The 22,899-nt window shown below is 39.9% G+C and overlaps 2 protein-coding genes across 5 annotated transcripts in view; both read right to left on the bottom strand.

The window, feature by feature from the left end:
- Window positions 1–1,475: 1,475 nt before the first annotated feature.
- Window positions 1,476–8,503, bottom strand: LOC148740290 (uncharacterized). 3 transcript variants are annotated; one of them, XM_088750442.1, is made up of 2 exons: window positions 3,421–8,497; window positions 1,476–2,688 (listed from the first exon to the last, which is right to left on the bottom strand). In XM_088750442.1, the coding sequence occupies exons 1-2, from the start codon at window positions 7,327–7,329 to the stop codon at window positions 1,873–1,875; spliced, it is 4,725 nt and encodes a 1,574-aa protein (XP_088606568.1). In that variant the 5' UTR covers window positions 7,330–8,497; the 3' UTR covers window positions 1,476–1,872. The 3 variants fall into 3 exon arrangements, with proteins under 3 accessions (XP_088606568.1, XP_088606567.1, XP_088606569.1); XM_088750443.1 differs by having other exon boundaries at window positions 2,201–2,342; window positions 3,342–8,503; XM_088750441.1 differs by having other exon boundaries at window positions 1,476–8,497.
- LOC148740291 (uncharacterized) overlaps window positions 7,451–22,899 on the bottom strand; it is a 15,723-nt gene continuing 274 nt past the window's right edge. Inside the window, exons 2-12 of one of the 2 annotated variants that reach the window (XM_088750463.1) lie at window positions 19,333–20,125; window positions 17,762–18,177; window positions 16,196–16,898; window positions 15,423–15,519; window positions 14,314–14,563; window positions 12,900–13,700; window positions 11,365–12,595; window positions 11,071–11,166; window positions 9,589–9,845; window positions 8,849–9,116; window positions 7,451–8,524 (exon numbers count right to left, since the gene is read on the bottom strand). In XM_088750463.1, coding sequence (XP_088606589.1) covers window positions 8,520–8,524; window positions 8,849–9,116; window positions 9,589–9,845; window positions 11,071–11,166; window positions 11,365–12,595; window positions 12,900–13,700; window positions 14,314–14,563; window positions 15,423–15,519; window positions 16,196–16,898; window positions 17,762–18,177; window positions 19,333–20,119 — 4,911 coding nt within the window. In that variant the 5' untranslated portion in view covers window positions 20,120–20,125 and the 3' untranslated portion in view covers window positions 7,451–8,519. The remainder of the gene's footprint in view (window positions 8,525–8,848; window positions 9,117–9,588; window positions 9,846–11,070; window positions 11,167–11,364; window positions 12,596–12,899; window positions 13,701–14,313; window positions 14,564–15,422; window positions 15,520–16,195; window positions 16,899–17,761; window positions 18,178–19,332; window positions 20,126–22,899) is intronic. The other variant, XM_088750464.1, reaches the window with a different exon arrangement.

Below are 22,899 nucleotides of genomic sequence, written 5' to 3' on the forward strand. Positions count from 1 at the left end.
AGAGAACAGGGGGCGAGAGAGGGAGAGAAGTGGGAGAACAGGGGGCGGGAAGCGGTATCTACACGTCGGCGGGAAGCGGGAGCAAAATGCAAGAAAAGCAACTTTATTTGTGAAACTGGTGGAGATTCGATACTATTATTCAACGGTCGTTTAGAGCTAACTGGTGAGAAAGATTTTGCCAGATCCTTTCAGACTACCGAGGTGAATATGATTTGGAACCAAATGAAACTGAAGAAAGTCAAGAATGTTGTTTTGACTTTAAGGAAGAAGAGGCTGTAACCAAAACTTGGAGTAAGAAGAGGCCAGTGCGGCATCCCCGGCGCATGGAGGCTGGACTTCTTCTAACCTTTCCGCAAGAGTTTTAAACAAGATTTCAACGTCAGATCGAACAAATCTGATAATCAGTCGAACAAGACTGTTCAATCATACTTCACTAGCACTCAAACTGAACGCTCAAAATGCAAACGGGGGGTTCAAAAATTGATGTACTAGCTACGACTTCCGCGGAAAGGTCCATATGGTAAAATCCCGACCAAGCGAGAACTAGTCAGAACGCTCGGATTTACCACAACTCTGTCCTGCCATAGTAAGTTGTTATAACCTTCAAGATCAAGGTATTTTCATCAAAATTTTCTTTCTCACCGCGTTTTTTTGTTTAAAAATACATCTCCTTGCAACCTTTTTACCTCGTGTTTGCGTTTTTCTACCCGAAATTCATTGTAGAGAAAGTGTCACTAATGATCACGACTTTGTCTTTTTTTAAGTAGGTGTGGTTATTAACTCAATCGAATTATTTCTACTTAGCGTACTAATTGACATTCTTTTTTTATATTTTCACGTTCAAAAATGTTAAATCGGTGTCAGTGACATTGTACACAGATTAATTCGCAGCTTCACATCTGGGGCAACCCACGGGGTTTTCACTGTCGTCCTTTGAACCTTACCAAAGTGGGGAAGGAAATTTTAACTAGAAGGGTCAAGTCTTTTCAGTGGAATAATGGTGGTTTATCTTTTAATATGGAGGCACTTAAAGGGAATGGCTCAAAAGAGAGGTTCTACAAGGTCTACGTTTTGAAGCTTGAATAGTCAAATCAATCGCTGGTCAATAAGTAGAAAGTGACGGTCACTGATCTTGGCTTTTACTACAGATGCGACAATCAAATGAGGGCCTCCTCGGGAAGATGGCTTTCACAGCTAACGGTTGATATTGTGGCCATTTTAAACGGCTAATGCTAAAATTCTCTTCCTAATCATTGCTATCTCCAGCGACAGTTTTTCACCAAGTGTTCGCCTTAATGGGTCGCTACAACTAAAGGGGGAAGGGGAGGGTAGGAGAGGAAATAATCAGGGGAGAGGGGTGCACTTACTTACTTTCGCTGCCAATAAACTATCACTTGTACATTCGATAAATCTCCGTATAAAATTTGTCCGAGATTACTCCCGATGCTGGTTCACAATCAAATGAGGACTGTATATTTCCAAGCTATAAAATGCGTTTATTCGTAGATTCACAGTTCTTTACAATTCCGTTCCGTTCTGATACGTTCTAATTCGTTCTGCCTTAACCTCTTACAACAATGTCTTATATACACAAGGAAATACAAGAATGTTGCGGTTGTAACCGCTAAACTTAGTCTTAACTAGTTACAAGCTTTCTTTGTTTGTTATAATCAAGTACGTGATCTACTTTTAGCCCATATGTGCTACATGCAAATGTCACGCGCAATATGTGACATTACCGCGAGAATTAACGTTGCGTGATACAAAGATTAAAATAAACTATTATTATCGGACACACTCCCCCCCTTGACCTGTCAGGGTCAAGCACAATTTGGTAATCACAGTCAGTCGCACTAATGAAAATATAGCCGATTAGTGATCGAGCATGACTCGTGTTCTCCAACGCGAATCCAGTGCAGCTGCCCGCCGTGGGACTTCCCTCCCCGAAGGGGTTTGTTTGACTGCATTTCCCACCGGGTTTATGTTACCCTCATCAGATTCTCTCGTCACACTACACACCTCTAAAGGATACAATTTCTGCACGGCTCTGTTGACAAAGATGGGTTTTCCCTTAGTGATTAGTTTCAATTTAGCACCTCTTACCTCGCCATCTTTGCCTGCAATCAGCTCTAAAACCTTCCCCATTTTCCAGTTACTCCTCTTCACATTGTCTTCGTGCACTAAGACCACTTCACCTTCACTTACATCGCTTCGACCTTCCTTTTTACCACGGTGATGCTCTCTCAAATCTGTGAGATATTCCTTTCTCCACCGATTCCAAAAATGAATCCTCAACCTTGCGAGGTACCTGAACCTTCTGAGAATGCCTGTCTCACTCTCCTCTTCATCGTTTCTCGCCTCCTCCGGCAAACTTAGCAACCGACGTCCATATATCAGGTGAGATGGTGTGAGCATTTCAGCTCCAACTTCGTCATATTCATACGTCAGGGGACGTGAATTCAAGGTTGCTTCTACTTCGGTCAAGACAGTCAATAATTCGTCTGCATTCAGCTTCGCATTTCCAAGAACCTTTCTGAGGCAACGTTTCGCTGTTCCAACCATTCGTTCGTAGAATCCGCCCCACCAAGGAGCCCGTTCCAAAATAAATTTCCAGTCTATTCGATTGCTCTCTAAGTGTGCCCTCACCTCTTCGTTGTCATACAATCGCTTTATCACCTTCGCGGATGCCTTGAAAGTCTTGGCATTATCTGAAATGATTAAAGATGGAACCCCTCTCCTCGCGACAAATTTTCGTAAGCAACGTACAAACGTAGTCGCCGTAAGGTCAGCAACCAAGTCTAAATGAACCGCTCTCGTTACACAGCAAGTGAACAATGCTAAATAACACTTCGCCATTTCTCCTGTCTGGGACTTGACGAACAACGGACCAGCAAAATCTATACCTACCTTCGAAAACGGTGTGGACTCTCTAACTCTGAAGTCTGGCAGTGCTGCTACAGGTGGGGATTTAAAGGGTTTTCCCTGCGCCTTCTTGCAGGTCACGCACTCCTTCAAAACCTTCTTTACAGCCTGCCTACCCTTCGGCACCCAAAACCGCGACCTCAGCTCTCCAAGTGTTGCCCGTATTCCACTGTGCTGCGTCCTTCGATGACATTCCTCGATCATTAGTTTCGTCAGCTTGTGGTCCCTTGGAATGATAATGGGTTGTTGTGACTCTGGTTCCAAATCCGAATTTTCCAATCTGCCCTTGCATCTCAAGAGTCCACCATGGTCCATCAATTTCAGCTTTGTGGCTAAATCCTCGTAGTTTCTGTTACTCTTAAGTTCATCTTGGGAGGACTTTATCCAAATTCGCTCTGCCTCTGCTATCTCACTCCCACACAGCATACCCTCTCTCTTCTCGGTATCATTTCTAATGCATTGCAAATTAAAAAGAAAACGCTTTACCCATGCGGTTACCCTTAACAACCTCCCGAGTCGGCTAAACGCATTGATTTCAATAACATTCGAGATTCCGAACTTGCTTGTCACGCCAGTCACTGTCACGGTCATCTTCTTTTCTTCATCAATGCTCTGTGGAGTTTCGCAGATCTGTGCCACTGGCCATTCTTCCTTTGGTCCGGACAACCAGGCTGGACCTCTCCACCACAACTTATTTTCCTTCAGCCTGGACGCCAGTTCACCCCTTGAGCCAACGTCAGCAGGATTCTGCTCTCCTGGACAATGCGCCCAGTCTTCTTTTCGCGTTATCCTCAGGATCTCGTTTACTCGCTGGCGCACAAACTGCTTCCACTCACCCCTGTTGTTGATCCACCAGAGCGCTGTCTTACTATCTAGCCACATTCGCGAACCCTTGATCTCTACTTCTTCTTTCAGAGCATTCTGTACAGTCTCCATGAGCTTCGCCAACACTCTCCCTGACATCAATTCTAGTCTCGGTATCGTTTGCGTTTTTAGTGGAGCAACTCTGGTCTTGGAAGTCAGCAACGTTACGGTGAAAGCCCCATATGCCTCACACACGAAGTAAACCACGGCACAATAAGCCTTTTTGCTAGCGTCAGCAAATCCATGCAAGGAACAATTAATCTGGCCCTGGGGGACTCTATAAACACATCTAGGCACGGAGATTTCGTTTACGCCCTTGAGGTCGTCGATCCAGCTAACCCAGCGTTTTTTCTCCTCGTCCTTCAACTCTTCATCCCACTCAACCTTGTTTGAACACAACTCTTGGAACAAGACCTTCACACTGACAAGTATGGGACTTATGATGCCAAGGGGGTCATACATACCTGCTGCAATTTTCAGAATGCTTCTTTTCGTAATAGCCAACCCGTCTGCCTTTTTTGCCAGCGCAAATAATTCAAAATTAAACAAATCCTCGTTACAATTCCACGATAACCCGAGAACCCTTTCGTTTGTCGTTCCCTCTTTTCTCCCCAGCATTTCCTTTGCATAACTTTCGTCGGCGCTCTTAATTTCATTGTTTACATTGGACTCGTCACGCAATTCGCACTGTCGTATTTTCTCTCTCAATTCTTCGCTATTTGTCAACCACTTCCTCAGTTTGAAACCACCAAGCGCGAGCCTTGTCTTCGCCTTGTCATGCAATTCACTGGCGTCTTGGGTGGTCTTGTCACCGGTAACGAGATCGTCAACGTAAAAGCTCCTCTTCATTACACGCACGAACTCTGGGTCGATTTCGGTAAATGCGTCCAAATGGTACTGGAGGGTAGCATTCAGCAAGAAGGGTGAACAATTTACCCCGAAAACAACCCGACAGAACCTGTAAACCACCGGGTCTACTTGTTCACTTTCGACATTGTTTACCCAAAGAAATCTTAAGCAATCCCGGTCACGCAATTTGACCTCAACATTTAGAAAGGCCTTTTCAATGTCGCCGACTAACGCAACGCGCTTTTCCCTGAATCTAATCAAAATATCATATAACAATGGCGACAAAGTGGGTCCCACATGTAAACAATCATTCAACGACACACCCCCTTTGCCTTCCTTTGAAGATGCGTCATAAACCACGCGAACCTTTGTTGTTTTGGCTTCATTCCGAATAACTGCGTGGTGTGGCAGATAATGGACTTTGTCAGGCGCTTCTAATTCCGGTACCCTTTCAATAATACCAACTTCCGCTTGTTCTTTGATAATTTCGTCATATGCTTTCAAATTCTCCGGTACGTTTTTCAACCTTTCGATCTGGCCCTTTAGACGCTTCACACTGTTTCGGTAGTTGTTAGGTAAAGGCCCATGTCCCTCTTTCCATGGAAGGCCAACTTCGTATCTTTTCCCGTTAAACGAAATGGCATCTTTCAACGCTTCGTGGACCTCGTTTTCCTCCCTTATTCCTAGGGTTTCGAAATCCCACAATTTCCGAGCGCTATCCTGTAATTCTTGATTCAAAACGTGACCAACGAGATTAACGCTAATTTGCGTGTCATCGCGAAATCCCTTTAGTGGACCCGACAACACCCATCCCAAGCAGGTTTCCACGGCCACGGGTTGATCAACCTCCCCCCTTATGGTTCTCCCCTTTTGGAAACACCACAGATAATCTGCCCCGATCAGTACATCGACCCCAAGAATCTCCTCGTCACGATTGACATCCGAAAACCAAAGCCCTTGCAAATGTGGGTATTCAGTTTTCCTAATCTCGATGTGCTCGTTGCTGATTTGCGCAATGGTGGGGACCTCATACGCCTCGATTTTAATTCCATTCCCCCCCCGGAAAGGAAACACTTGTAGATCATAAACTCCCTTCAATCCGCTATCCTTCGTTTGCTGTCCAAACGTGCTAATTTCGATCCATTCCTTTCCTTTTTCTGATAACCCCGCTGATTGAACCGCCTTAGTTGTTATGAACGATCGATGGCTGCCAGCGTCAAACAACACTCGTACTCTCAAATTCCTTTTGTCACCCTTAATAACCGCTTGCGCGGTTTGTAGGGCGACCCTTCCCACGGTTCCCACGTGAAGAGTGGGGCTGGTGCCCGCTTGCTTATTCTGTAGCGCATCGCTCCCCCCGGTTCCCATAGTGTGGGCGAGCAAAGCATTACCGGCATTGTTGGAATTCAGTGAGTCATTACAATCACCATTGTGGGTGCGACTGAATTGATCCCTATTCGCGCTACCGCCCTTATAACAAATAGAAACGTGATGTTTCCCCTTACAAATACTACAAATTATCTTAGAATTACAATCACGAGAAATATGGCCCTTTCGCGCACAAATAAAACATCTACCGTACTTACGTAACAAAAGCCTCCTGTCCTCTACTGATGTAACATTGTCGCAATCCTGGTGGGCATGTCCGCCCTTACAATACGCACAAAAATCGTTCATTTTTGCTAGCAGAGCGCTAGCAGTGTTCAGTTCTTTTTCCTTGTCCCTTCGTGTGTTCTGGTTCCTTTCCTGCTTGTTCATCGCACAATGCTCCTCTCTAAGTTCCAGTTCGCTTATCAGTTCCTTTAACAAGTCGTCCATTTTCCATTCTGTGTGGTTCTTTCCTCTGGTGATTTGAAGTCTCACCACTTCCGGCAATTTGCCAACAATGGATGGCACAGCAATTCCTTCGTACGTGCTGGCATCGATGCCCAATGCTTTCAGGCCGCGATGGTGAATTTCGATTTGGTCGTAAAGTCTACGAAGGCCTGCCGTGTCCCTGCCGCTGAAAACTGCCGCGACGTTCAACAATTCATTGACATGCGCTCTCTCGATTACAACAGGCTTTCCAAATCTGCTTTTCAACAAATCAACGGCAACTTCGTAGTTGGGTGTTGTGAGCGCAAGTCCAGCAATGGTCGTTTTCGCAGCTCCCCCGACAAGACCACGCAGATACGCAAATTTGTCGACATTTGAAAGGCTCTGGTTTTTGTGAATAGAGCTCTCGTAGCTGTCCCAAAACTCCTGCCATTCTTCTACCTTTCCGTTAAACCGCTTAGCTTCTAGTTTGGGAAGCTTCACTCGCACGTTCTGAGTTGTGGCTGCATCACCGCTCGCATCTGGTGGGCTTTGCTGAGGGCTCAATGGGCTTTCAGGTTTCCGCGTTAGAAGCTCGGTCAGACTCGAAGTTATGGCCTTGATTTCACCCTTCAAATTTCCAGCAATTTGAACTTCTTCAGCGATATCTTCGTCGGTGACGCCCTCCACTTCCACAAGGTTTCTCAAAATTTCTTCGTCTAGCTTTCTTAAGTTCTCGAGCTGCTCTTCAAGCGCTGCTTTGAGTTGCGCGATTCGTAGTCTTGATTCTGCAGTAGGCTGGGCCTCGAGGTAGCCCTTAGCTTCTGGTAAGACTTGACTCACATAAGCCTTGTGTCCACCTCGTGTCTTTCGTTTGGTCTTCACCGCGGCTTCTGCCATGTCCAATCCTTTTTTGTCTTTCAAAGGCGATCGTTTCAATCAACTCACAGTATCCGGCTCGAAGGACCAAATGTCCGAGATTACTCCCGATGCTGGTTCACAATCAAATGAGGACTGTATATTTCCAAGCTATAAAATGCGTTTATTCGTAGATTCACAGTTCTTTACAATTCCGTTCCGTTCTGATACGTTCTAATTCGTTCTGCCTTAACCTCTTACAACAATGTCTTATATACACAAGGAAATACAAGAATGTTGCGGTTGTAACCGCTAAACTTAGTCTTAACTAGTTACAAGCTTTCTTTGTTTGTTATAATCAAGTACGTGATCTACTTTTAGCCCATATGTGCTACATGCAAATGTCACGCGCAATATGTGACATTACCGCGAGAATTAACGTTGCGTGATACAAAGATTAAAATAAACTATTATTATCGGATCGGACAAAATTTCTTATCTTCCCTCCCCGTTCCCGTCCATCTCCCATACCCAGTCAACGGTGTGGCTATGATCACGGGTGCTCTCTAAAACAGCTGCAGATATTCTTGAATTCTTTTTATCGGAAATTTAGAATAAGTATTAACAAAGCTGCATTGAGGGGAGACCTAGGAGAACAGAAACGCTAGTATCCCTAAATCGCGTCATAAAAAGCGTATTTGTTTAGATATTTCTGTGATTTGTGAGCACTAACCGCTCTAGCTGGGTTTACAAGATGCGTATACAAGCACAGCAAGTATTTAGGAAATCAATCTACTACACCAACAAAATGTTTCAAACCTACACTTTAAACATTGAAATTTCTTTACAAACGCTTTATCGCGCTTTATGGAAACAAAAATATTCCACGTGAATTGTTCAAGTTGCGTGTTTTCAAATTGACCATCCACCTCGTCCACCGTCCATCTCCAGTCTAAACCGCACCGAAATTAAAAATTTTTTCTGGCGCTTTCAGCAACATAGTGAAATCATTTTTCCGTGAATTGTCTTATCTTGATGATTTTCTGTTTTTACAGAATTATATACACCGTGACAAATACTCAATTTATCGAGAGAGACTACTTCCGAAAAGAAAACTTTTAAACTTCCGAAAGACTTTGTTTCTTCTTTTGCCCAACGGCAAACGTTTGGAGAGATCTTCACTCGGCCGGGTTTTCTTTACAGAGGTCTGAGCCGAGTATAATGACTGTCTTTTAACCTGTAAAAACAACAAACACAACAGAACGATTAGAAAGCAAAGGAGAATAAACTGCATCAAATGCCATTTCAATCTAGCGGGCGATTAACCGTCAATTAGTACTGGAAAGAAGTTTATGAAAACCACCCACGTCATGACGTATGTTAAATAAGCAAAGAAAGAGAAAGGATAGGAAAATGGAGAAAAAGCCTTGACGTTAAAGCCTGAATTTACTGTCATCTAAGAGTTAAGAGGAAGATTTATCATTCTATGTAACTCATTAAACGAAATAAACTGTCATGGAACTAAGACTACAATTACTAACTGTCCTGTAATGAGCTGTACCTTGAGCGGGTTGAAGGCTGACATAGTGCACCTCATGAATATGTCCCAGCACAAGTGCTTTGCTTTCGTCAACTGGACAATGTGGCGTAATCATTACATCATTGCTATGGGGTAGACTGCTGATCACACGAATGCACGTTTCATAGTAGTTTGCTGCGGCACATAAAATCACGTGATCACCCCAAGCGCCATCTTGTTCCATGTGTGTTAAATATTCAGTCCATGTTTGATGTCCATGGACAAAGTTAAATAGATCTGTTCCATCCGGCTGTAAAAAAATCAGATAAAGAAACAAACTTAAAAGAGGATTTTTGATAGCAACTTGAGCGCGTGGGGTACGAGTCATGGAGTAACTTTTTAAGAATAATACGAGAAGACCTTTAATTAGCAATTTAATGTGCAACAACAAGGATTCGTAAACAGCAGAAAAACAACAGGAAAGATCCATCATCTAGAGAACAACTGGAATTCTGTTTAGTGTTATCTCACGAACGTTTAAGGGGGGCATTTATTAAACCAAAATATTCAAATGACTAAATCCGTAAAAGTCTGCTTCTTCGGAGGCCGCGTTAAGTAACAAGTGGATTCAACTGTAACCAACATAATTGTGCGGCTTCTTAAATGATAAAGCTATGCAGTAAACACTGGGATACGCTCTGGTGGTGTTGACCCGTACACACATTTAACCTCAAAAGAACAGCACGTGACATACTCTATTAGACATACGAACATAAACTTACTAGCTTTGAGTTACTTCTGAGGTACTGGACCAAGGTTTGTCTTAATCTGCCATGTGGGATTTTGATTCCTTTAACTATTTCCAGTTGTTCTGACAAGGCATAGAACAAACAATTTCCTGATCCCTGATTATCAGATATTCTGAAGCCCTTGTCCGATGCACTATTCCTCAGTCCCAATGATAGATCTGTTTTGCTCTTGACTTTGCTTGCATTAATGTGCATCTGCTGAAGTTCCCGGATGATTCGGTCGAGAGAGCCTGGAAGAGACAAAGCTTTTATTATTCTAACAGCACGAAAGAAACGAAACAATCGTCAGCTGAAAAATATTAATTTCCAATCTAGTAAGAGAAACTTGAACGGTAAAAAAAAAGGGAAGAAAGGGCTTCAACCACCAAACAACCGGTGTTTTGCCGAACAACTGAGCCTTAAAGCGATAAACTGGAGGTCAATTGACTTTTTATGGGCCAATGAATACAATAATAATCAAGAGTGAAGAAGCAGAGAAGAAAAAAATCACGGAAAGGTCTACACTCTGACATACATGTGTAACTGGGAAATGAACCCCAGGGCACGTCATTTAAAGAGAGAAAAGAGCCGTTGTTTAACAAAAACTGTAAACCAAAGTTACGTTCTAAACTATACTGAAATAAGCTGAATCTTTTATCTGAATATTTATTTGTGCAAACAGTGTCAAGAGGGTCAAAAGCTTGCAATGGAAAGACAATTATTTAATGAAAAGAAACCTCTTAGAAAGAATACAAATGGCCCACTGCTTGCGTAACACAGCGGTTAGGGTTAGATTTAATAGAAATGAACTGGCCCAAATGTATTTCCTCTACCCAAATGTATTTTCCTCTACCTGTGTCGGATGACCACTCTATTCTGAAAAGCCGGTACGTAAAAGTGTTTTTATAGCAACGGCATTTACAATTTGGCTTCGCTTTGACAACGAGCAATAAAACGCTCCAAGTCTCCCTGTTTTTGGCAATTTATGTTTGTTTAACAACAACAAACATATGAAACATATGAGTGAACTGCGGTTATGAGACGTATATAAGAACGATCCTTCGCAGTAAAGCACTATTTGAGCAATAGTGGAAATCAGACCTGAAAAAAATTTCAGGCCTGTACGGGATTCGAACCACTGACCTCTGCGATACTAGTTATGTTTGTTTCCTGGTGAAATGGGAGAAAAACTTCCCCTGACTGAAAAAAATTACACCAAGCCATCCGTCCTGATCGGAAGTAAAAGAAATTTAAATTTATGTAAACATGTCTTTGGATTACAACCGATGAAAGCAGAGCTATAAATCTTGACATGAATCCCTCGTGCGAAACATTATCAGAAGTGCCATTTTCGAAAAACGTAATTGGCCGAGAGATCAACGCTAGGGAAAGTAGAAATGTTGGATCTACCCGTAACCTGTCTCTAATTGTTTGGGGATGTCAGTTACCATGTGTTATTAATATTTTGGTACTCACTTGGAGTCACTAATGAATCAACTGTTAGTTGTTTGGTTGGCGTATCTACATTTCCGGCCTCCTGAGTTCTGAAACCTGTGTCTTGTCTTTTAGAGGCTAAACAGATAGAAAGAAACCTTTTTCAATATTGCACCAATCAAGAAGAAGATAAAACAGCTGATTTCTATTCAGACTATTCAGGTTTAACACATTTTTTAATAGAAGGTGTCCCTGCTTTCCATGACGCTTTAAAAGAGACTGAACGCCGAGTAGCCCCCAAAAACACTTTTTGAAGAATATTCAAAATATTCTCACCATGAACAATGTCCCACATCTTTTCCACAAGAATGTCACACTGTTTCTCCCAGCTGAACTTCTCTTCATAGGAACTCCTTAGTTGCTGAATCTTCTGAAGTCGGTCTGATCTTTCCCTCTCTCGGACACCAGCAATTGCCTTTGCCCACTCCTTAGGGTCCTCAGACTCCACCACAACTGATTTCCCTGCTGGTACAGTGCACAATGCCTCACCAAATCCTGAGTTGCCACTGACAAGAATGGGAAGACCAGCAGACAAAGCTTCTAAGGCTGTCAATCCAAACCCTTCGGTTCTTGAGGGCATTATGCAAAGATCAACTTCACAAAATAATTCTTTCAATTTCTCTTTACTCTGCACGAACTTCCTCACAGACAGCTGCGTTTTATCAATTCCACTCTTTAGCAAATTCGCTGCAGCCTCATCCTGTTTACTGTCAGCTGCACCCACGAAGATCAGATGGTAAGATCTGTCTTTCAGTTCAACTATTGCTCTGGCAGAGATATCGTAGCCCTTCAGGCTGAAGTCCTCTGGATCACCACGGCCAAACGTTAGAACCTTAAACTTGTCCATGTCAACTGCAGCTTGTTTCACATAGGAAAACTCACTGAACGTGCTTGGCGTCAGTTGAATGATATCTTGGTGTTTCTCGCATGAGCGCAGGTAGGAAGAGTAAGCCTTTGTCAACTTTGGTCCAACTGCTACCACAGCATCTGCCAACTTACACAACTCCACTTCAGTTGTGTTCTTCTCTTCACCTTTAGAAATAGCCTCAGGATAGTTCTTGTGCATTCCAAGTTCTTCAGGTGCAGTGTGCACAACCTGAATCCACTTGCAACTGTGGTACTTTCTGATAACTTGGGCTTGCTTACCAAGCTTAGCACCATGACCCAGTACAAAGTCAGTGACGTGATCTCTTGGTGGGAAACTCAACCAGTCAAGAGGGGCACTGTAGCCTGTAAGTTTCTCTGCTTCCCTGATGGAAACATTGAGGCTTCTTGCAGTTCTCTTGTCTTCTTCAGAACAGGCAAACTGCGGGACAAGGAGAGTGACATCCACTTGCGCATGTTTGGCCAACAGAATGGCAAGCTGTCTGTTTATGGTGGACAAGCCTCCCATTGATGAACTCCACTCACTGCCCAGGAGAGTCACCTTCAATGACGCGTCAGACTTCATTGGATCAATTTCACCTGCTTCACCTTGTGATCTAGCAGCCAGATTTGAAGATAAACCCTGAAGAAAAAGACGTCATGGAGGATTGGGACAATAACATAACATAACATAATATGTGTGTTATCAAATAAATGTATGTTGATCAATACTTAACCGAGAGAAAAAAGAAAAGAATAAACTTCAAAACTAATTTCATCTTCATAAAGATTCTCTCACTTATATTTGAAACTGGAGACAAACTGTCAGGGCTACCTTTCTCAACACTGATAACGGCACATTTAATTCTTAGATCAGGTAAAATAGAGGAGAAAACTTGCAAAGATAGATCAGAGGCTGGAAATCTGTGCTTAAAAATCGATCATACCTGCGTTCTTCTTTTCAAGAACCATTTCTCCAATCCACAGGGAGGAAGTACTTTGTCATCGAGATTTCTTTTACATATTTCCGCTCGGCCTTCATTTGCATCAATGAGGTGGAAGCAGTCCTCGTGGGTGCACGTGGTTTTCACATGGTCTGAGCACGCACGACTTGGTTCTTCTGCCCCTTGATGGCAGTAAGGACATGCAACACACAGCCTATACTGTAGTCCCCTCAGGTACGGCATCTCTTGTGACAAATTATGAAGGGTGTCTTCAAGAAATTCACGAACGACACATGCTAGTTCGGCGGAGTTCTGTCCTACAACCTGATCACTCTGTGTTCTTTGTCTCAAGGTTACCTTCACAAATCCTGTTTTGCATATGAGGACAAAATCATGAATATCTTTCCCAGTGATGAACCATGCTCCATTTTGGTACAGGGTAGGTTGATGCGCGGGCCATGTCTTTGAACACCAACGAATGGATCGTGAGACAAGCTGTAAGAAGAGACCATGAGGAACAAAGCCATGGACAAACAGGAGATATAATGGACAGGGATCCGCTGACGACGGTTTCATCTTACAGAGTTTATCAGGTGATGACTTCAGCTGAGCTGGTACAAAGTACTTTACGTCAGTTGGGGAAACTGAGAACTTAGCAATCAAACCAAATCGCTCCATCATGTCTAAGATGTCTTCTTTTATGACTCCCTGTCCAATAAAGCTGGAGAACACATGATCAACATGTTCAATGCTGAGGATGCCACTTCCTTCAAGTTCCTGCCAGTACTTAGCATGTAGAGAATTCTATAAAATATATAAAAATGAACAATTCAACATTAGGAAAGGCCACTTAATGTTCTTTGAATTTTTTCCTCGTACATGTACCAAAACTAAAAGAAGTTTATTTCTATCAATGCATCAAAATGGTGGGAAATTAAATCCCTAACGAGCAAATTTGTATCTTAGCTGATAAGAGGTGTATACTAGTTGTTTAATCACCACCACAGAGGCCGTTAGCCCATTTCCGAATTACCCTTGGCCTCATTTTCAAAACGAGTCCTGGTGCTCATCCTATCATATGATAATAAGTTTTCATTTACATGCAAATTAAACTCATTTTCACAAGAATGGTCGAGCGCAAGGCCTCGTTTTGAAAACGGGGCCAAGAGTAATTCGGAAAAGGGTTAATAGAGCAGGAAAAAGAAGTATTCACTTCTTTGAAAACAATTAGCGAATCAATGCAAGTCTCTTGCAAGTTATGACCTGAAAAGCTGCAAAAGGTACATGACTGAAATAGTTTGTGGTCCACAATTGAAAAGATTTTAGAGTCACACTCTTACTTTTCTGTTAGTCTTAATTGTTGAACAACATTTTCCAAGTAAGGTCGCCTTTCTCAAAACAGAAATTTATTTTCTACCTGTTTATTGAAAGGTGGTATGGTTATCAGCGGTTTAAACAGATCAATCAACCACTGAGCCTTCAGTACAACTGTGCTGCGGTGCTTGATTATCATCCCTAGGCCATGGTAAAAACTGATCATGGAGTCAAACTCCTTTACATCTTCCATGAAACACTCTTTCCTTGCATAGTGCTCAAGTTGTTGCAGATTTCTGTGATAAATCTGTTTAGCCACCAAAGCTTCAATCACTTTTTCAAACAGAAACCACCTAGAAAGCAACAAAATACCTACAATGTATTATGGCATAAAATTGGGTCTTAAATTCAGTCAGAAATGTATGCTAGGGTTTAAAGTCCTCAAGTGCTAATACATGAATTGCCTCATACTATCTGCAACTAAAACAGACATGATTATTTTTAGCAACATACAAAGTCAATTCCAAGAACTCTGCCTAACTAATCCCGGTTAGCTCAATGGATAGAGCGCTGGACTGCTGTGCGGGAGGTCGAGGGTTCGAGCCCCCTCCATGTCTTCAAATAATTGAGAAGAATTTGCTACCTTTCTATAACATCAAAAAATGGTTAGATATTCTAGTCTTCTCAAATAGGGACGAATAAATGGAGTTCCCATCTCCTGTAGGGTTAGGGGTAGGAGACGTTAATTTCACACACAAGATTACTGTGTGATGGATGTCCTCCCCTGGGGTGGGATGGGTGGGTTTACCGGACCCGCAGTAATTGGCGCAAACCGTTGCGGTGTCCCTCCCAGTTGGCGAAGCTAAATAAATCATAAATCATAAATAAATCATAAATCGATATCAATCATAATTCTCTTCTTATCTTTTAGAATTATAACATAGTCATAATGACACAAATTTAAATTTTGTTGGTCTGCACTGAAGCAACTGCTGTGTATTTGTACAATCTATAGTTTTGCAAATTTTGATGTATTCACAATTTAATCTAGTGGTGGAAGGATATTTTTTAGTACTTACCTGCACATATAATTGTGCTAAATACACTGTGTACAAATTAAAAACGTTAGGATGGCTGATTTGAGGGGAAAAAAAATCGATTTTGAAGTGCATGAATTGGGGTTTTTCCGAATAAATTGTGTTTTTTACTTACCTCACTGGTATCTTCTCTCCCATATAAGGCTCCTGCTTCAACACCTTCAGGATTGTGTTCTGTAATTCATTTATACCATCTACTTTTCCTTGTTGCTCTGCAGGATATAATATATTATTTAGAAAAGGAATTTAAAGCATAATGCAACACAGAAACATGCATTCTACAATGAGCATAGTATGATAGCATAGACTTGTATAACTGCAGAGATTTTATGGATGACAACTTAGCTAAAATGACAGTCTCTTTAAATCCCCTCATTTTAGCTTTTCTGTTCCCTATAATTATTCCATACTCTGAAATTAATGGCTCCATCAGCAAAAATTAATTGGACTCTATATGATGCTGCCAGTATATTCAGAATATAGCGTAGCTGAAAGATTAAAGCAGAGTGCAGGTATAAAAAAAAAAGAACAACAACTCTGACTTTTTTCCACTACAAGTCCTAACTCATTCAGCCATGGTAGTATCTTTTAATACCTCTACAACTCCCACTATAATGTTCTGTGTCTCTATCCAATTGCAATTAAATTTATAATGAAGCATGACACGGCTCCTGAATTGTAACAATGTAAGTCAGATAATAATTATTGTATGCTCAATGCTTGTCAACCATCTGCCACATGGGCTAGCGCTTTTGGTTACAAAAATTGCTAAAAATCAAGTGTTCTTGAAATTCACCCAAAGAAAAGCTATTAATATACAATTATAAAGTCTACAATTACTGCGAGTAACCTATGGACAAGGATACAAAATGAAATCATATATCTTACCTGTTTTATCTTTTCCTATCTGCTTTCCAATCTTCTGGATAAATTTTTTCATCCAATTAGGACTCTGAGTGTTGTCAATGCAGAATAAGGGTTTGACCACATGCTTCTCACATTCCATACCAGAGATTCTCTTCTGAATTTGTTTCTTTATTACTGCAATGTTTTCAACTGGTTTGTCAGCATGTGTGCCAACAATGAACACTGGGGGACGGAGGTAGGGCAGCTTGTGTTGTGCATCATCATCTGTGTCATCGGTTGCCAGGGCAACACTATGTACTGTAGCCAACCATGAGAGCAAATTCTCCATGTTTGTTTCATTGTTAGGGTTTTCCAATTTCACATCATTTCTCCCTTGTCTCACGCAGGGCTCAGCTGGGGCTTCCAAAGGCTTGCTGAGATTGTGCACCAATATGTACAGTGCCCGCTGTGATAGGAAGATAGGATGGCTGGCATAGTACAAGTGCTGCCCTGCAAAGTCCCACACGTCCATTGTAACATAGGGTTCCTCTGTGAATAAAGCACTTTCAGTGGGTTTCCCCTGAGCATACTCCAACCACTGATAAATATGCTCCTCAGTATCAGGCGGTTGAGAAACATCAATCTTCACATCAGGCTCAGCTTGCATGTTTTCACCTTTACATTCAGTAGGATGTTCATTGCCATTGTTTGGCAGAATGTCTGTGAAACCTTCATCCTCCCCAACCTGAATGGAGAATTAAATGAAACATTATGCTCACTTAAGTATATATAATTATGTAATCGAAACTTGACATTATGAACAGGCTGCTAAATTGTAAAAAATTATGATCACCTCAGGGTAGAATAATTTTAAGGGGGCAAGTTTCTAAAAAATTGTTGTACTGCTTTAGTGAGGGTGTATAATGAGATAACTTGGTTTACCAACTGAGTTGAAGATGTAAATTGGCTACTGTAAAGAGTTCTGAAGCTGACATCTCAAGTGTAAGAGCCCTTAGACAGAGAGAAACTTAATTGCACAGATTAAGACATTGAAGAGCAAATCCTCTCGCCCTGGAGCTAGTCGACTCAGACTAAGAAATGTTTATAGCCAAAATGTAACAAGAGTTATGAAAACATTATATCAGCTGAGAGAATAAAAAATAATTACGACTAAAAATTTTTTATATAATTGGAGAAAAAAATCTCAAATTTCCTTTAAGTTAAGAGAAGACACCACTTGAAAAGCAATTGAAGAATGGAAAAATGAAAAGATGCCCCTTGTTTTTGTAGTAAAAGTTTTGCGCGTATGCCTTCATTCAAGATGTTTAAACAAAAATTACTTGCAGTTCTTTTTCACCTGATGTGTAAATAAAATTTAGTCTCATCTAAACTTTTGTGAAAACATCCAAAAGAAAGAGACTGTTTCAGACACAACTCTAAATGTAAGAAATTTAGAATTTTCATAGAGAAAAGAATTTTAAAAAATAGCAAGTTGTAATCCTATTCATTCTCATTAAAGACAAATATTTCTCAAAAGGCTAATTCGGCTGCTTTCCTCCCTTCTCCTCCTTTTATAGAATTCTCAGCATTTTTATTAGACTCTCAAACCTGCTTTGACTTGAAAACACCTTCAACTTCAATATCTTCTAATTTCAGTTCTCCTTCTTCGGTTGTCTCTTCCTTTAAAAATTGAGAAATATCTGCTCCAAACATTCTGCCAACCACAATCTTTGCTACATCTTTTGAACATTCTGACAGTCCTGGTTTACTCTCCCTGGTCAACTGCCAGTTCTTGACAGCTTGGCGAACATCAATTTCACATTTTGAAGGATCCACTTCAATCCCTTCAGTGCTGTGTTCTTTAGGGTCAAATGGAAGGCCTAAAAGACTCTTCTTCAGACTGGTTTTACCAGCGCGATCCTGACCAACCAGTATAACACGACCACGGTAAACTTGTACATATCCATCTTTTAAAGCCTCTTCATAAGCCAACTGTGCTGCTGGTCTTTGCCTCTCCATATAAACTAATCGAAAAAGTCATCATGATTGAGCCAAAGGAAAAAGGCTAATCAGAGGGTTCCGGAAGTTGTAATTATTATAATAACTCTAAGGAAAAAGCAATTTCTGTTTTTATAAGTTTCAAACACAATCTAAAGCAAGCCTGATAAGTCAATTTAATCATATGTCCTTCATTCATAAAATTAGAAACTATGCTAGTATATACATGTAAAAATCTTTGCATCAGTGAGTTAGGTAAATACATACACAGTAATGACTATTAAAACTGACTCCATGAAATGAAACACTAAGAGTTTGACTAAAACGTGAGTGATCATGCAAAGTAAACAAAGGCAATAACTGATATCAAATCTGCCATATAGTAAGGAGGCAACAAATTATCTGTTTGGAAAACAGAAAGAAAAATCACATATTGTCAAAAGGTAACAACTGATAGATTCTTAAATATTACAAGGCCAGTATAAATTATGGTGTAATAATTATCACAATTACTCAATACTAAATTATATGACAGAAAAGCTCTTGCATAAGAATCATATCCTTCCATAAACTCTGTATATTAAGGTTAATGTTGTTAAAATTGGTGTTAAATTAATTCCAATCAAATAAAAAGCAAAATTACAACTAATATTATACCTAAGTAAGACATCATTTGCAATAAACTTTACCTTTTTTCAATTCAAATCAAATATCAAATATAACACAAAATTACCACAATTTCCTAACTGAGAAATGGCTTGCAGTAAGCTTAATCCTTCCTTGAATTCCAGTCAAATTAGAGAGCAAAAATTGTAATAATTCCTAACTGCTGTTTGTTTGGTGATAAACTTTATAATTCTTCGATTATTTTACACTGTAGCTGAACTTAAATTTCAATGTCAGCCAAATTGTAAAATAAAGATTTTCAAAATGTAACTAAACCTTCCAATACAAATGTCATGTATTTCTCATTAGTTTTGCCAACTTTGTTCAATCATACAGTATAACTGTGACAGTATTTACTTCATATTCTTCTCAAGCTTTATTATGAAATTATTGTCAGCTGCTTGTAATTATCAGTAACAACCAGCATAACCACTTGCAAGTCAACCATTAGAACCAATTTAGTAAATAATGCACATGTCACAACATAAATGTGAAGAGGAATTTCCTTTACTTACCTGGGAAATCTGAATATAAACTGTCAACCTTATCCTTTAGCTCCATAACACTTCTCATTCCTTCAACTGTAAAAGGATTCCCTCTCACAAACAAATATATGAGTTTCCTCAGCTGTTTTATAGCTGGACTCAACACAGTCAACTGGTTGTAACTCAGCACCAGTCTCTCCAGCTCCACCATCTCCCCAATAGCATCAGGGATGATGGTTAGTTTGTTATGTGAGATGTTCAGCACTTTGAGTTTCTTCAGCTGTTTTATAGCTGGACTCAACACGGTCAACTCGTTGTGATTTAGCACCAGTCCCTCCAGCTCCATCAACTCCCCAATAGCATCAGGGATGGTGGTTAGTTTGTTATATGAGATGTTCAGCACTCTTAGTTTCTTCAGCTGTTTTATAGCTGGACTCAACACAGTCAACTGGTTGAAACTCAGCCCCAGTCCCTCCAGCTCCACCATCTCCCCAATAGCATCAGGGATGGTGGTTAGTTTGTTCTGTGAGATGTACAGCCATCTGAGTTTTTTCAGCTGTGTCAAACTTGTAGGGAATATGGGCAGCTGGTTTGTACTCACATGAAGTACTGTAAGATTGTTTAGTTTTCCAATATTTTCAGGTATTGTTGTAAGTTTGTTCTTTGACAGGTCAAGTTCCTCCAACTCAGTCAATTCAAACAAAGCTGCAGGTAATTCATGCAAACTTTGCCCAATGAGATGTAAATTCTTTCTTCCAGAATCCACTTTCATCTTTCTTCTTAACCCTTCTTTAGAAAGAAATGCCATTTCATTCATGGGAAACTGTCCGAACAAAAATAAAAGCTGTCATTAAAGGTGAGTAACTTAAACTAACTTGCTTTGGCATTATAACCATTGAACCAAGAATAGGAAAAATGAGGTTTATAATTTAACTTCTACTAAACCAAACTAATGAATTATTCCTCAAGTATAATCTTTGGAAGCCATCCACCCTTAAGTGGTCTTTTCAACACTCTCAGTAAACACTGCTTATTTGTAAAAGCTCTACTTATTTATTTTCATGTCAGACATTTTGACTTTAGTCTCACTGTATAATTTTTTTCTCAAAAATAAACAACTGCTTGCATTATACATGTTAACCACAAGGCTATTATGAACAAGAAAATACTTGAATTTTAAAAGAGTTCCCCTGACTCTTTAAAAACAACATGAAGATTACTTTTATTGTAAAGGTTAATATCTAACAGGAAAGAAATCATTAGTGCAAATCTATGGTTGGTTATGTTTTGATGTGATAACCTTAAACAGTTGTAATATAAACCAAAACATGAATAATTTCCAAGCTGAAAATATTCAAATCAAGTAGCTATTTCCAGACCTGTTACTTCATTTTATCCCCTGTAAATAATGTTTTCATTTCCAATTGACACAGAAAATTACTCAGAAGATAATCCTGATTCTTTAACAGAAACTGATTTCATAAGTCCTTCTCTCTGACATAATTCATTGTTTGGAATATGAAAAATAACCAGAATGAGTCGCCTTTTTGTGTTTAAGTTTTTTTGCTTTTTCATTTCTTTTGTTTTTTTTTTTAAGAGTTTGTGACCCAGCATGATGCTTTTGAGACAACAATTTTCAATTTATGATACATCTTGCATGAGATCTAGGTCAGCAACAGTTGTTGTACACATTATGTCATGTAATGATGTGGTTGATGCAATAAACAATTTAATTACAAAGAGTAAAGAAAACTGATAATAATTTTTTGTTTATCTTTAAAGCTTAACTAAGAAGGGAACCAGCTCCACAAAGGTACATGATGAACTTGCTTGGAAGCCTCTTATAGCTATAGATCAGGAGAGAACTACATACATTAAGCCACTTTTACAAAATAGTCAAGAATCTTGCTCCACATTATTCAACTGAGCTATTGTGGCAGCCTAAACTGTCAAGTGGATACACATACTTTTGTCTTGAATCAAGAGAAAACTTCACTCACTTTCCTCGTACTAAATTCTACATTTTAAAAGTCTTTTTTTCCATCCATTATCATTGGCTAGAATTGTCTGGACCTAGTTGTCTCAAACTCTGTATCTGTTCCCACTTTGAGAGCAAACCTGGTAAGTTCTCTTTCTGAATACTGACACTAAGTTATATGATTGTTTTTTTACATGGCATAAATCTGTTGATCACACCTGTCTCAGACTGGGTTTCTATTGTCTTTGAGAATATCTCTTGAAAATTAATAGTTGTGCAGATCACTTATTTCCCAGTGCAGTTTTGACTCTGAATTAGTGAAATACTTTTCCTTGTTTTTTCTAAGGTACACTGAGCTCAATGTAATGTCCTAATTCTACCTCTGCTGCAAATATTCTAGGTGAAGCATGGTCACTGAGCAGCAATGCAAGGAAACCAAATTTGTATTGTATGGTATTGAGTCTGTAAATTACAATGTCAACTGTGGTTTTTTTCACAAAGTACAAAGTTTGATAATTAATACTAATGGGTTTTCAGAGGCCATTATTTGATTATTTAAATATAATTTACACCTGTCTAGCTTTGTATGTTGAACTCATTTTTATTGCCAATGGAGGGTTGTTTGTGTGTCTGTTTGTCTGTGTCCCTGAATATATTGGATAAAAATTTATAATATTGTAATCCCCTCCTTAGGCCTGGGTGATTTTGGGGAAAACAATAAAAAATGTATTTAATTAAAAAAAATAATAAATAAATAAATTCAACATTCACTAGAAATGTTGCATTTATCATGTCAAGTTTACACACTATGGTATGTGCATTGAAAGCTCTCAAACAAACAGGTTTTTCATAGTAAGTCCAATATAATAATAATTAAGGATATTGAACACAAACAGAGAAGTGTTTGTTGCTTTCCCAAACAAGAAACAACAGGCTAAATACTGTAATCACATTTTTTGGCTTGAAATGCACATTCAAGTATGCTGTGGTTTCTGCATCTTACAACAAAAGATTGTTAATGAATCAAAAATGACTGAGTTCATAGTTTCTAAGAATGACTCGTACCTTTTCACTTGTCAATTACCGAAGCAGAAAGCGAGCAAGTATCAAATACGGGACATTATAACTGCATGAAGATCATATAATCAGGCCTACACTTGGTTACTTTACAGACCTTGGCGGTTTCGAATACATTTCTAACTTCTATCTGATAGAATTAAATGAAGTACAATCCAGGAAATCAAGCGAAAATTTTGTTATCAGTTTAAACCCACTCATTACTTGTTGTGAATAACTAATCAACGCTCAACAACTAAAAGACAGGTAACGATTAGAGCTAATTCACGTCAACACGATCAGAAACAGTTTCTCTGGTGCATTCCAATTCCAATATTGTCCCGTTAAAAACGCTATCATAACTTAAAATCACTGTTTTCCTCTTGCTGTTGCTTGGAGTTTCTACTTCAACTAGTCTGTTACAGAACATCGACTGCTTCTTGCAAGATCGTATGACGAAAGTGCTCCGCATCTGACGAGCGTAGTTTAACTTTAAGTACGAACAACTGATCAGAACCCAGCAAACTTGGGATACAAAGGGAAAGAGAATCCTATTGAAGATA

This window comes from Stylophora pistillata, chromosome 2, assembly GCF_964205215.1.
Source record: "Stylophora pistillata chromosome 2, jaStyPist1.2, whole genome shotgun sequence".
Classification (NCBI taxonomy): domain Eukaryota; kingdom Metazoa; phylum Cnidaria; class Anthozoa; order Scleractinia; family Pocilloporidae; genus Stylophora; species Stylophora pistillata.

Coding starts and splice junctions, on each gene's coding strand:
- LOC148740290 (XM_088750441.1), bottom strand. CDS start 7,329: ATGGCAGAAGCCGCGGTGAAGACCAAACGAAAGACACGAGGTGGACAC.